Source organism: Heloderma suspectum, chromosome 12 (genome assembly GCF_057233095.1).
Source record: "Heloderma suspectum isolate Gila_16-S chromosome 12, 16-S_ref, whole genome shotgun sequence".
Lineage (NCBI taxonomy): Eukaryota > Metazoa > Chordata > Lepidosauria > Squamata > Helodermatidae > Heloderma > Heloderma suspectum.
In genome coordinates this window covers 21,196,739-21,211,950 of record NC_139469.1, presented here as the reverse complement: position 1 = coordinate 21,211,950, position 15,212 = coordinate 21,196,739, and the positions used below count along the sequence as shown (strand labels likewise).

General features: G+C 43.9%; 1 protein-coding gene across 4 annotated transcripts in view; it reads left to right on the top strand.

Moving 5' to 3' along the window:
- CRAMP1 (cramped chromatin regulator 1) overlaps positions 1-15,212 on the top strand; it is a 49,629-nt gene that overhangs the window by 2,684 nt on the left and 31,733 nt on the right. For all 4 annotated transcript variants that reach the window (XM_084818671.1, XM_084818669.1, XM_084818670.1 and 1 more), the window contains exons 2-5: positions 392-804; positions 10,538-10,731; positions 11,929-12,082; positions 14,325-14,408. In XM_084818671.1, coding sequence (XP_084674797.1) covers positions 393-804; positions 10,538-10,731; positions 11,929-12,082; positions 14,325-14,408 — 844 coding nt within the window. In that variant the 5' untranslated portion in view covers position 392. The remainder of the gene's footprint in view (positions 1-391; positions 805-10,537; positions 10,732-11,928; positions 12,083-14,324; positions 14,409-15,212) is intronic.

The window sequence follows — 15,212 nt, the reverse complement described above, 5'->3', positions numbered from 1 at the left end:
GTTTCGCCTCGGCGTTTTCCCGGCCGAAGGCGCCCCTAATCTTCCCGGCGAGGGGGCAAGGGGTTGCCCGGCGGGGCCGGCTATCCTTTGGAGGGGTTTCTGGCCCGCTCGGGCCCCGCTTCCCCCTCTGCCCCTTCGGCACAGGTTGTTGGGTCGGGACAAGCCGACGAAAGGGGATTTAGTAACAAACAACGGCGGCCATGTTGAGCGGAATTTCTGCAGCTAAACTTCTCCCCTCCGAAGGCAGGCTGCGTGGGGGGTTGTCTTTCCGTGCTTCCCTTCGGGGGTCTCTCGGCTGACTGTGCGCCACCCCCCTCCCCACTTTGGCCCTTGCCTCCTTCTTCACCCCCACCCCCACCCTTTCCACCAACCCTCCTCTTCCTCCTCACAGGATGACAGTGAAGCTGGGCGACAGCAGCAGCAGCAGCACCACCACCACCACAGAGGAAGGGTTGAGAAAGCTGGGCAAGCGGGCTGGCGAAGAGGAGCCCCTCGAAGAAGAAGGGACAGGCGAAGGGGGACCCGAGGCAGCTCCCAGCAGCAGCAGCAGCACAAAGAAAGAGGAGGCGATCAGTCAGAGCAGCAACACCAACGGGGGGCCCTCCTCGGCCGCCCCGACTTTGCCCCCAGCCCCTTCCTCCGTCCAGCCTGCCCACAGTCACGACCAGCATCACTTCCTCAGGTCCAGTGTCAGACCTCAGAGCAAGAGGTTAAGGAAGGATTCCCAGGCATCCTGTGCAGTCGGAGGAGGCGGTGGCAGTGGCGGCAGCAGCAACACTACTACTGCTCCTGCGAAAGGGAAAGGTACGGTATTGATCACATTGGTCATCCGCACGCACAGCGCACAAAAGGGGAGGCGGGCAATGGGGTGGAGGGTGCGTTTTAAGTCCCCTTGGGTTTTGTCCTCATCACTGTTTTATCTTTTCTTTTTTGCCTTGTGCTTCCACCAACATCTTCTTTGGGTCCCAAGGTTTTAGGTTGCGTACTCTCCAGTGTGTATGTTCCACAAATACATATGACAAATAATACATATTATTTATTTTACTATCACTATTGTTGTTAAAGGTGATCTTTAACTACGTGCATGCAGTCTGCTTTAAAAGCCTTGCTCAGTCTTTTTGCTATAGGCTACCAAACTGGAACTGAGCAAGAGGTGTGAGCACCTGAATCGCTGGCATTCAGCTTTCCTTGGCATATTGATTTGGCTGTTACCCAAGAAATGGCACCTGAGTAGTGATCTTTTCTTGCACTCCTCGAAAGACTCTTTGTGCGGCTCATGGTAAAAAAAGGTTTACTGTTGAGGCAGGTCTGAAGTCCCCCGGTATGTAAGTATTTGACTGTTCTGCCTTGTGGTCTGTGCAGTGGACTGTTGGAGCGTCTTGAGCACTTCTGAACCAGAGTTAAGTTTTTATTTTAATAGTAATTTTTTTGGTTCTTTTATAGCCATTGCTGCTCTAGGAAAAAAGTTTGCAGTATGCGTGGATAGTTGGACAAATTCTTGTCCTTGAGCGTATATGCTTGTCATACTGGCATACGACCCCCACACCGCATAGGTTGGAAGGCATTTTTTAGGTAATCCCCCATAATATTTGTCTAGGCTATTGTTATAAGGCATTTCTGCAGATTTACCATATGCCAGCATTTATTTCATTAGCAACTTGCCTTTGTGGGCAAGCAGAAATGTTTAAGTCTATTTTAAAAAAATCAGTGGTCATCACTGGGCCACTTTCTCTATGAAAAATATCCTCCCAGCAATCCTGGTATATTGGATGGTAGAAATGAAGATGCTACAGAACATATACATTGATAAGGATGATGTGTAGAAGTGTATTTCATAAGACACGACCTATCAAAGCAAACCTTCTATCATCTTGGAAGAGTTCTTATAGATAAGAATGACAGAATCAGTACTCCTAAAAAGTATTACTAGAAATCGTTAATGCTGATGAAGAGCATGGTGTCAAATCAGTTTCTCAAAGTCTAGAGGATTGATCCCAGTTCTCTCATAATATGATCAATTCTAATCTAGTTTACTATAAATGTGTACAGGTCAATGCAGGCAAAAGTTGGTAGATCTACTCACTTCTTAATGAAGTGATGTAGAACATAGAAAAAACTTACACATTGACTGGATCAACTCAGTAAGCAGGGTGAGATGGACACTGGTCCAGCTACAGAAATGCCATTTTGTTAGCTTAGTTTATTTCACTCTTTGCACTGTTTTTTAAACACCCCCCCCCCCATAAAATCTTTGGCTGCAGTCTGGCATGTATAGCAGCCAGTAGCCTCTCATTTGGATGCTTATTCCTATCCACATTAAAAGACACACCCAGCCCGTCTAGTGGGATCTAGATCTGCATTGGCTGCTTGTGTGAAAGGTTACTTATATGTGTGGATCTCCCTTGCTTTGAATTGGGGACATGTGACTTCAGATATGTGTGTTGATAATCTGAAGTTGATCTAATTTTTAAAATGTATTTAAGTGAGAATAAAATAAATACTGGAGGAATTCAGCAATATCCTAAACTGATCTAATTCTTACTAGTAGCTAGGATCCTAGGAAGCTGCCTTATCAGGCTGTTTCTCCATCTAGCCCAGTATTGTCTACTCTGACTGGCAGTGGCGCTCCAGTGTCTTGGGCTGAGGGTTTTCACATCTTCTGCTATCTGATCCTTCTGACTGGAGATACCAAAGACTGAACCTTGGACCTTCTGCTTCAAAGCATGTGCTCTACCACTGAACTATGGTTCCTTCCCTCTGATTTTTAATTGCATTGGGCACAACTTACCCAACATCGGTTGCAGAAGCCACATTGAAAGGCATAAAAATTCTACAAGAGCACGGCTATGCTCGTGTACACCTTCCTTTCAGTGATGCTTGCTTTTCTCACATCAGTTGTCTCCTCTGTCACATGCTATAGATTTCCTAAGCACTTGGGAGACAGCATACCTAGAATCTGGTTGCCAAGGGCATACAGGGCTTGCTTCTTCTTGCCATAACCTTTGAATTGCTGAAGAAACCCGCTACCTTTTTAAAAATGAACAACTTGCCTCTTCAGCCGTGGCACAAACAGCAAACAGAGTTCCAGTGCTTATGTTTGTCCTTGCATGTATGAGTCTGTTCATCAGTTAAACTATTTTTATGATGATGATTCTGAATTGTGAGTTAACAAAGGGACACACTGGCCAGTCTTTAACAACAAATTCCATTTCGAATTTTAGATACAGTGAAATGGTCAGGTCATTTCAAACATTGCTTCTTAAAAAAGATTTTACCTTTCAGAACCTTAGCACATAGATCTGTGGGACTGGATGCTTTCAAACTTCATTCAATGTGTGCAGTTATTTCAATTATTACAGTATACCTGACATTGCCACATTTTTTTAAATTATTGCTGAGAGACATTAAAATATGTATTGAGGTTTTGCAGTTTAACTGAAGTATAATATGAGCTTTGGGCAGATAAAAGTATCCTATGAAACGTTTCCGAAGAAAATTGTATTTATCAATGCAAAAGCGACCCTTTTCTTTCCCCAAAGGATTTCCATTTCTTAGTTATCAACTTGTAATTATTTCGGATCTCAAGCAATTTTTTTGCTCAGTTTGTGGTTTAGTTCACAGAACCATGCATGTTGTAGGCAAAATAGAACTGGATGATATGTACTGGAACTGCCCTCCTTGGTTTGCCCTTGTGTTTTGGCGGGATTAGAAACAGCCTTGTGTTGCATTCATACTGCAGAAGAATTGTTTGGGAAGATCATCTCACATTGATCTTCAGGGAGGGCTCCTTTCAAAATCCATGGAAATGTCTTCTGGGGATGTTCAAGAGAGGTGGCAGGAGAGAAATTAACAACATGCTTGTTAAACCTAGTATTTAATTTTAAATTGTTGCTAGTTATATCCCATTGGTTTGAGCTTGCTTGTATCTGTGTAGTGAATAACCCCTAAGTGATGTGTTTTTGTGATTTTACAAATTGTTGTATATTTGGAGCAACTTTTCATGGGTTTGATATCCTATTGTAAGTTATTGCTGGGGGGATGGGTTAAATTATAACAAAGATAAATAAAGAAATATGCAAAACTCAGTGAGTAAAAAAAACAATCTGGTTAAATCTTTAAAGGCTTCCTAGTACCAGATTTTAGACAATTGTTCTCCTTTCAGATATGGCTTTTCAGTAAGTTTTTTTTTTTCTATTCTTCTTTATTAGATACTGTAGAACAGGAGTAAGTGGCCATTTGACTTCTTCAACATTTTAACCTCAGTGATTTCCTGCAATCACTGCAACGTGTGTACTCAAAAATCAGAAGGAAAATGCGAACTACTAGATGCATTTTTGTATTATATATCAAGGTTTCAGAATCAATAGTGAAGAGCTTTTTTCTAATTTTCAACATTTGGAGATGGAAGTTTCCGCATCCTTGGTCACCATAGCTGGCTGGGATGCTGTGGTCAGGACCCATTTAGAATAGCATGATGCTTCTCATCTCCAATCCTTGGTTTCACAAGATGGTTGCAGATAATCACCTTGGTGGGCTACCCCCTCGCTGAATTGTTGTAATGCTTGGAATATTTTGCAGTTGACATGTGACGGGTTGTCTTCCACTCAAGCATTCATATTGGTTTGACGCACCTGTGTACTTAAAAATAATAATAATAATAACATTTGCCATAGCTCATTTGGGGCATGTCCTCATAGGATGCTCCTCCTGCTCCTGGCTTCTGCTTTAGTGCCACATTTTGTTTAGCTAACTTGTCACTTCTTTGTGTGTGACTTGGGCTACAAGCAGCTTATGTCCCCACATTTGTTACATGAGCACTCAAATAATCTGGGTGAGACGTGCATTGACGTTATGTAGCCAGTGAGTCTTGGGTGCCCCAATTGAAAATGCATCCAGGAAAAAGAACCCTAGAAGTAAATAATTTAGGATGCGTGTTCCAGGAACATACAGTAAATCTGTTCAGAAACCTTTAGAGCCACAATCCTAGAATCAGGCTAGCTAAATTCCATTGACATCAATGAGAGTTGGGTACCCTAACTGTGTCCTGGATTGCAGTCTTGGCCTATAAAAAGGTTGATAACCATTTCCTCTTAGGCCTGTAGATTTTTAAGTCTTCATCTTCCTAGTTTATGGAATAGAATAGTTCCATAGTTCTGAACAGGCAATGATATACAGCAGTGCCTTAGATGCTACCTCTCCAATATGAGGCTCTTGCCTCTGTTCAGCACGAAGAGCTCCACTGGGTACACATGATAAAAGACAGAAGACTATCTAATTTGCATACTGATTGTAGGTAATTAACATTTGCATAAATACTTTGGACACCAAGGAATTGGTGGTGGGCAGGCCCTCTCTTACCATGCCAGTCAGTTGTAGTTACTCAAGAACTTCATATATTATGACCCCACAGGGAGGCTGTCAGAGATCTGTGTGTGGCAGGCTCAGCCAAGCTGCTGTAATGATTGGGAACAGTGTGCCACACGGATCGACCTAATAGTGTGAAGACCCTTCCTGCCCGCACCACATGACTTTGGCATTGCATGACCTCCATGCAATTAACTCCATTAGGCATCTGGACGACAGCCTTGCAGCGTCTACAAGTACTGCATGGAGCATTCCCACATGAAAGCGGTTTCTGGCATCCTCCATGTGTGGATCAAAAGGCTTAAATTAGGGCTAACAGCTTTTATTTTCCTTCCTCTAAATATTCATATTAGTTGCTAAGCCCCTTAAAACTAAGATGGGTTTGGAAACCATGAGATCACATACAAATTAAATGAGCCTTCCAAGCCTGTTGTTGGCTGGCTTTTAACCTTTTTTTTAAGTGGAAATTTTCAGGATTCTGATACAAATCAGCAAGATAATCATGTGGTGTTCACCTCTCTCACATGTTTGCTTGCTCTCAGTGGGGTGTATTGAGCATGATGTGCAGTTCTCCCCAAAAAGTTGAGAGGTAGTGCTTGAGGCGTATGAAGCGTTTTATTAAAAGGTAATGGTTAGTTCCGGAAGAAAAATAAATACATTCTCTTCCACAAGTTTGAGGATATCTATGTTGTGCCTGTGTTGCTCCTGATGTTCTCTGCTTTGAAGAGGCTAGACTTTTATCTTGAGAAGTAAGTTTTCTTCATGGTTCATTGAATTCAGTACACATGGAAATTCTCATATAGTTATGACAGGAGAGCATATTTTTAATACTTATTATTACATTTATATCCTGCCTTTTTTCCTCCGAGGAATTCAAGGCGGCGTACATAATCCTCCTCCTCCTCTTCCATTTCATCCTCACAACAACAACCCTGTGAGGTGGGTTGGGCTGAGAGTCTGTGACTGGCCCAAAGTCACCCAGTGGATTTCCATGGCCGAGCGGGGACTAGAACCCGGGTCTCCTGACGCCCAGTCCAGCACTCTAGCCACTACACCACACTGGCTTAATACCTTTTCTCCTGGAAAGGATTCCCTTTACAGTGTTCTCGCATAGCGTTTTATCCTTATTCATTCAAACCTCCTCTCCACTGAGCTGAATGCCTTCATTCACTTGGTTAATATCCACTCGTTGTTTCCTCTCTTTTACTCAGCCGGCATGACAGGAGGTTGGTTAATAAGCCGCAGTGGCTTGTTAACCACCCCTGCGCATGCCAGTTCTATGCTGCCCGATTTACCTAATTACCCTTGCTGGATGTAGGTTGTTGTGATGTCCAAGCCTGGAAAAGGTGGGTGTGGTGGTTAACAAACCACCCAGGAACCCTACAACAGACTGTGGGTTCTGAGTGGTTTGTTAACCACCCCAGCCACTTACCCTTGCCAGGTTTGTACATCATGATAAGCTGCATCCTGTGAGAGTAATTAGGTAAATCGGGCGGCACACAACTGCCACACGCAGGGTTGGTTAATAAGCCATCATGGCTTATTAACCACTCCTGCGTCATGCGAACCTGGTCTCTTTCTAATGGCCCCTTCCCATGGCTTGTAAACAATGCTTCCCTTAACACAGCCTAAAATGGCATCTCCCTCTTAGCATTCTTATGCTACTAAGCACATGATTCTAGCATGTTTTCATATATATTTTTTCTTTCCAATGTAATATATTTTACATTTTTCTTTGCTGTTTTCAGCCTAGTGCCCCAATTTAAGGGGGGAAACCATTTTGCATTGTAATCCTGGCCTCTGTAGCATTCGTAGTCCCTTGGACTTTTGCATTGTTTGCACATTTTAGCCATTCCTTCACCCATGGAATCATCCACACTGTTGGGCTGGATCCAGGAGAGATTTGGCTTCTCAGTGCACGTGCCTGGGGCGGGGAAAAAAACATTGCCATTCACATGTTACATAAAATACACCTTTTCCAGTATAGTGATTGAACTTCATGTCAAGCTGTAATGTGTGAAAGAGCCCTGAGATTCCTTCAGTGATAGCTGTGGCTTGTCAGGACCTGCTTATTTGAATTCATTTTAAGATGTTCTAAGTGTTTCTTGACAAGCTGCATGGACTGGCCTTTCCCCTCAACTCTGTGGTTTTACTGGTTTTAATAGTGACTCGTTATAATTGACTCCTTTAAAATTCTGGTTTAATAGTATATCTTACCTCTTTTAAATTCTTGGGGCAGATCCACACTGTACACAGTATTTTAAATTTGCATGTATATCATTGACATTTAAGGGATTGCTCTGAGAAACACCCGTTTACATGCAGCAAATAAGTGTGCCGGATAAATGATTGCTTCCTTAGCCTTCCTCCTTGCCCTTTATTCAGTTTTGTAATTTGTAATGTAACAAATTATAGTACAGGTTGGACATCCCATTCTATCGATTTGCTCAGTTGCAACAGGACATGAATCAGCATGCACTGGTGAAGCGTGACTGATGCCATCTTAGTAAGTGTGGCAGACTCATCTTATTTAATTATTTGATACATTTATATCCTGCCATTTTTCCTTCAAGGAGCCCAAGGTAGCATGCACGATCCTCTTTATGTAATCCGCACAACAGGCCTGTGAGGTAGGCTAGGCTGAGAGTAAGTGACTGGCCCAAAGTCACCCAGTGAGCTTAATGGCTGAGTGGGGGCTAGAACCTGGTCTCTCCTAGGTCCCAGTCCAATATCCTAACAACAGCATGCTGGCTCTCTTGCTGTTCTGGGTGTCAGTTCCAGTACACTGTTGCTGCACTTGCTTACCATAGCTTAGTCATGTAGAGACGTTGTAACAACGCAAGCCCCACAGTGGCCTAAATCCTTTGTGGATGCCTCTTTGGTGACATTCCCAGCCTTGCAACAATCCCACACCTCTCTTCACCCAGTTTCATACAGTGCAACAGCTTTGCTTAATTTTACACCTCGCCAAACTGACAGCGGCAATTGCCAGCTCACTGTCTTTTCATCTGCTTTCCTGTGATATCCCAGAACATTGCTGGTTATACCAGCACACCAACACAGGTAATGATGTTGTATTGGCGTAATGGTGATTACACCTGATACTGATAATTTCTGAGCTGGCATAGTTGCATATGCTTTTAAGCCTTTCAAAGATAGTATTGATAATAAAGCTTTTCTCACCCATATGCAGTTCTTGTGATCTAGATACCGTTTTTAAAATTTTCTTGTATTGGGTTATTTCCTGGTTGTCACATAGGTATAGAACTAGCTCACCTGGTAAGGCCAGTTCTTTGTTTTGTGTTTCTGAATTGCTGCAAAGATGGTAGAGGCTCACTAACAGTCTTGTTTTTCTTCTTGGGTAATCAACTGTCTTGTTGGAAGTGTCAAGTATAGCCAAGTAGGATAGCCAACTTGCACAATTCTGTGGTAGACAGGATGGCCCAGATCGTTAGAACTGTGAAACTACTTCTGTGAACCTCAGGGTGCTTTATATGTACTTTACTTGAGTAGTCCTCTGCTAAATGATAAACTGCCTTTGAAACAGAGGGGAGTTGGAAAAGCTGTTTGTGATATGGGACTGAAGGCAGCTAGTCAAAGGAGCGAGGGTGCCAAATTCCACTGGACAAGCGCAAACCATTGTGTGAAGTAAAGATGTTGCTCTTTGCATTTAGGCTGAGGAGAAGGGTCTGTTGGTTTTGTGTGCAGTGATCTTCCCCAACAAACGTTTGTTTGGAGCATGCAGTGATGTTGCAGTGTACTTTCAGGAAGTAAGCCCCATTGAAATCTGTGACTTACTCTCAAGTAAGCTTATTTAGGTCAGGATGCCACTAGTGTTCCTGCAATATTTCTTTTCATTTCTTCCACAGGTAATGGAGTCCAAATTGGAGGAGTTTGTTTGCTTTAATACAGTGTTTCATGTTTCACATAAGCAATTCATTCTTGTGAGATTGTAGCATAGCTACCTTCAGGAAACTTTAGGTTCCCCAACCCTCTTAGAAGCATCATGAGGCACTTGTGAGGACATAGGGGCTTGCCTTCCTGCCGCATCCTACCTGTGGCCAGGAAATGTCATGGCTAACCCTATAATTCCAGCCCAGTGATAGCGTCCCCTGGAGCTGGTGTCTGGGACCTGCAGGCTATATGTGGCCCTTGGTCTAACTTCATGTGAGGTGGCACAGTGCTATGCAATGCTGCTAGCCCTACCCACCACTGGATCTGGCTCCACCCACCTCCTCCCATTGACTCTTCCCATGGCTCAACACTCTTTGGTAGGAAAAGGGTTTCTCACCCCTGCCTTAGGATGCCATTGCATTACGGAATGTGGATGGAGCCTACTACCAGAAGTAGGCAGGCCTATGCCCAAGAGCCCTGACCCCCTTGGACATCAACTCCTGTTCATTTTGCATGCTCTTGTAATGTCGAAGGGCAGCGTTGGTAGGCTTGCAGCCATTCCACCATTCCATAGGTTTAACTGGGAAGCTTGTTAGCGCTTCTCTGCCTAGCATCCATTGTAGCTTTAAGTAGTCAGGTATTTTTCAAGAGCTGTGAAGTGGTACAATAAAAACACAAACACTCCATTTTGAATAGAAAAGTACCTTCCAAGTGGTAGGAATAATTGTGTATAATACTCAAAGTAAGGTTGGAAAGCAGTTGTCCTTTCAGACAGATCTGGCAATTTAAAGTGTGACATCAGTTAGGAATGGTTTTACTCTTAAACCCAATTTCATTTCAACCTAGTGTCTAGTTTTGTTTTCCGTCCCATGAACCAAGTATCGGTTTTCCTCAACTCCTTTGTAATAGCATTTAGAATCCCCCCCTTTTTTTTTAGCTCTTGGTAATAGAAAATATAGGAACTATGTACTTAACTGGGTGAATGACAACAGGTTCCATTTCCAAATATACTGTCAAAATCCAAAATTGTCTTTACTGTTTATTGAAATGAAATGGAATTTTTAAGAGGCCTTTTAGTTCTTGTTTATTTTTAAAAGATTTATATCCTGCTTTCTAACCATCAGGTCCTTGAAGTAGTTTAAAAAGTGTTTATAGTGCTAAGGAAATGTTGACATTGTCACATTTTTTTGAAAAAACAGTACAGCTTTTGAATAGATCTGTACTATGAACAGCGAACTTAGTATTGGAAAACATGCAGTGCTGGCCTTGTTTCCTAAAGGTGCAGATAATGGCGGGGCCTCATCTGGCAGCTCATCAGGAATCCCTCCTGGCACCCCAGCTGGCAGTTCTAAAGCTACTGCAAGAAACCTGGGCTCCTCAGCTGGAGAGAAGGAAGAAGGCAAGAAGGTTAGGCGGCAGTGGGAATCGTGGAGCACAGAGGACAAGAATACCTTCTTTGAGGGCCTCTATGAGGTGGGTGTGTCCAGCAGCTGGCAGTTGCCACGTCCTCTAGCCGTATTTAAATCAAACTCTTAACATTTCTAGTTCCGTTGAACAGTTGAGTATTGTAAGTAGTAAACAATTTTCCTTTTTTTATTTAAGCCATTTGAAACTTACACATTTCTTCTAACTGTCCTAGCCTCTCTCAGGTATATTGTACATTAAGGGCGCAATCCTGTGGGGATAGGCAGCCGCCTCCAAACTCATAGGCGACCGCCTAGTCAATGCAGGGGAGGAGAATCACGGAGGGGATTGTTCCCTCTGCGCTTCTCCTGCTCTGCATTTCCGGCTGGACAGCTGATTTTGACTGTCTAGCCGCGGGAAGGCGGAGCAGGGGAGGAGGCTGCTGGACGGCACATAGGATGTGTCGTACTGGCATTTCTGCCTTCCCTACCCCAGAACACCCCATTTTGGCTGCTCCACCCTCCTCTTCTGAGCGAAATTCTACGCTGCGAGGCAGCGTAGAAGGGGGGAAGGTCAGTTCTCCAGGAACCGACCTCAGAGCACGGGCTCCGAGGTCGGTTTTCAGAAAACCACATATCCTACGGCCATCTAGCTGCTGACTAGCGGCCATAGGATTACTCCCTAATTGTAACTCATAAAGTGGGTATTTCATCCATGTTCTCTGCCCTGCTGCCTGTATCAGAGATTTATCCTGGGAAAGCTCATTCCTAATCTGTCTAATCCAGCCTCTTGGGGGCAGCAGTGGGGGGGAAGTTGGGAAAGGGGGTGGCAGGTTTAGCTCTACAGAACGCTGAAACGACCAAATGTAGCTGGTTCGCAAGCTACATTTGACCCTTTCAGTGCTCTATAGCCACTACAGAATGCGAAAAGGGTTAAATTTAGCTTGTTAACAGCCAATTTCTAGGGATTTTTTTAAAAAATCAGGGTACAGGGAGACCGCAGGGGGGGATGTGGCCTGAGGAGCAAAAATGGCCCCCAGACCTCCTGCCGTTGCCCACCTCTGCACTAGGGGTTGAACTTTGGATATTTTGCATACACAGCCACTTTCTGTAGGCATTCTGCAATAACTACCAAATTCTGAAAGCCTTTCTGTGAAAATTGCCCAAATATATGAAAGGCAGAACCAAGTTCAGAAGAAGCCTTCTGGCTGTTCACCCTCAGGTCCACCATTCTTTCTCAATTTGTGTGGAACATTTGCTTTTTCAGCATGGGAAAGATTTTGAAGCAATTCAAAACAATATTGCCCTGAAGTATAAGAAGAAAAGCAAGCCAGCAAGCATGGTGAAAAACAAGGAGCAGGTTCGGCATTTCTACTATCGCACCTGGCACAAGATTTCCAAATACATTGACTTTGATAATGGTGAGCATACTATAAAGTTTGGTTCTATAGTTGATGCAACTAGGCTGCAGCATATTATTCACTGACAAAACAGCTTGCAGAATTGAAAAAAATCACTAAAGGCAGGTCCCAGGGCATGGTTCCCCTGCTGAAGCTAAGCAGTGGCTGCAGGGGAGACCATCTGGACATTCTATGTACTCTGAGTTCCAAGATGGAAGAAAAGCAGAATATAAATGTAATAAAAAGTATTTATGGAACAATTCTATGCCCCCCAGACAGCTTCTTGGGGCAGTGGGGATGCACAAGATAGTTCGGTTTCCAGGGCTCTGACCTCTGAGCCAGGAATCTGCATTTCCCTCTCCCTCATAGCCAGGGGGAGAGAACTGCTCCTGCTACCTCTGTGTGCTTGGAAAACAGCACAGAGACAGGGGAAAGGGGGCATTCTCAGGAGAGGGGAGGAGACCGGGGCGGCTGTGATACAATGGCTCCTATGGCCGCCCCAGCCTCCTTCCCTCCCCTTCTGAAGCGCTGCTGCTGGACAGGTGAAATAACCATCTGGCAGAAATGCAGGGTGGCTGGAACACAGAGGCTAAGATTGCCTCCACTGTCTTCCCACCCTGCACTGGACACTCGACTGCCAGCAATCCACATAGGAATGCTCCCTCCAACTGTTTTGGGGGGGGGGGGGGGGTTCCGCACAGATTCACTGTGTCAGATGACCACAAATCACGTGGTGCCCTCCATGGTGATCCTCATGTGCGGGATCCGCAAAGGTGGAGCAGTGAACTAGTAAAGGCTGCACAGCGTTATTCTTTTGTTTCCCTGAGCGCTGCTTACCATGCTAGTAGTTCTGCACTGAAGTGTCAAACAGGGAGGCAGGGGAGGCAGGCATCCTAAGCCTGCCTTCCCCAACCTGAGGCCCTCCAGATACTGCCAGGATTCCTGACCATTGGCCACGCTGGCTGGGGTGGTGGGAGTTGTTGTCCAAAGCATCTGGAGGGCACCAGGTTGGAGAAGGCTGCCCTAAGTTAAGGTGTCCAGTGCAGAGTCAGATGACATGTGAGAAGTGTCACATGAGAAGCTGTGAGAATTTGTTAAAACTCTTGTACACCACCCTAGAATCCTTTCAATGAAGGGCAGTGAAGAAGTATTTTAACTAAAATAAATGAATAAAATGATACTTCACTGTGCTCTGTGTAAATCTAAGGCATTTATGAACAGGAGAATATCAGAAAAATAGCAACAAAACAGACCTAAAATAGCCCAAACCTTCAGCAGTCAACAGCAGGATAATTAAAATGGGAGTGCCCTGAAACACAGCAATGGAAAAGTGCTGGCAAACCTTAAATGGGGAATGTGTTCCATAGCCTCTAAGCTAGCAGAGTGAAAGCCCCTAAACCCTCTTGTCCTAACTTCTATCGTGTCGTGTCCAGATCAAACTCCACTCCGCCAAAATGTAGCCACCGCCACACTACCAAGCTGTGGTTCTGTCAGGTGGTAGAAGGATTAATCAGTGCAATGCACTGTTACCAGGGTATGCCCAATTCTACAACAATCTTCGAGGAGGCTCCTTCCATGTACCCCCTTAACTTCTGATATAGAGGGACACTTGAGCTCCTCCAGGGGGGATTGGACAAATTCATGGAGGATAAGGCTTTTGATGGCTACTAGTCCTGATGGCTCTGTGCTACCTCCAGTATCAGAGGCAGAATGCCTGTGTACACCAGTTGCTGGGGAAAATGGGTAGGAGGGTGCTGTTACCCTCATGTCCTGCTTGTGAGTTTCCCATGGGCAGCTGGTTAGCCACTGCTTGAACAGAATGCTGGACTAGATGGATGTTCTTACTAGCTTGTATATTAAAAATAAAAAAGGATATTTTTGAGGCATCAGTCACTTTTATCCTGTGAGTTCCAGTGGAAAACATGGTACTAAGATTGAATAGCAATATGACAGCGTGGAGTTTGTTATAGTCCTGATAGTTAAAATACAGCAAAAAGTGATGTGAGTTCCTTAGCCCATGTAATATTAAAAACCAGCTGTAAAATGTTTGTGCTCTTCAGAGTACATCATACATGTTGTACTAACTGCAGGAGGATCTCTTGTCATACCAATTCACATTTAAATCAGAGTTGATATTTGTTCCATTTTCTCGAGAATTTCTTAAATAAAGGAGTGTTCTCTGTTTACTGGATTAATCATACTGTGTGGGAATAGTGTTTTTCTTTCCCCTTAACACCTGTGGTTTTCTTTCTTTTCTTTGCAGTGTTTTCTCAAGGGCTGAAAAAATCCTCCCTGGAGCTCTATGGCTTAATTTGTTATGGGGAGCTAAGGAAGAAGATTGGGGGCTGTGAGTATACACTATTTCGATGCCATGAAATAAAGAAACTGCTGGACATTCTCTGTGATGTTGTGGAAAACCACTTCCATGCTCTCCCCAGATGTTTCTGGTGCCCCATTATTTTGCAGAACAGCTTTCTTCAAGTGTTTTTCTGTGCGATTTTCTTGCTTCATCTGAGAGAAATTTCCAAATGTAATCTTTAGTTTGCTCTTTCATGCAGAGTGCAATACAATCTAACAGAAAATACGCGAGGAAGCATCTGTTATTTTGTGGGTGTAATTCACATACAGCGAGAGATCTGCTTGTGCCTGCCTAACAGAAGGACAATAAATGCCATGTATATATGATATAGCCACTCTACAAAATGAAAAGCTGGGATGATGTCTGTCTTCAGATTCGGGATAAAAAAAAATAAAATGCACTCTATCTCATTTTTTTTTTAACTCTGTCAACACCAGTCTATATCTTGTCTGGTCTAAACAAATGCTTTTCATTTGATTTCATTCCCTCTCCCCGCCTTTACACTCTAGCCATAGTTGGCTGGCATGTCATGGCAGCTAAAGTAATTGCCCTGTTAATGGCAGGTGCATTTGAATGTTTAATTCGATAACTATCCTTTTGAGAAAATTCTTCATACATGAGAGTGATGCTGCCATGTTATTTCATCAAAAGTTTCATTTTGCGTTACTATGACAGATTAGACCACTCTTGGCGGGACGTTCGTGTTCACATACTAGGCCTCTCCCCTGATCTAGCTCTCACATTTTAATTTAGTGCATTCATATCCCACCTTTCCTCCAAGGAGCTTATCTT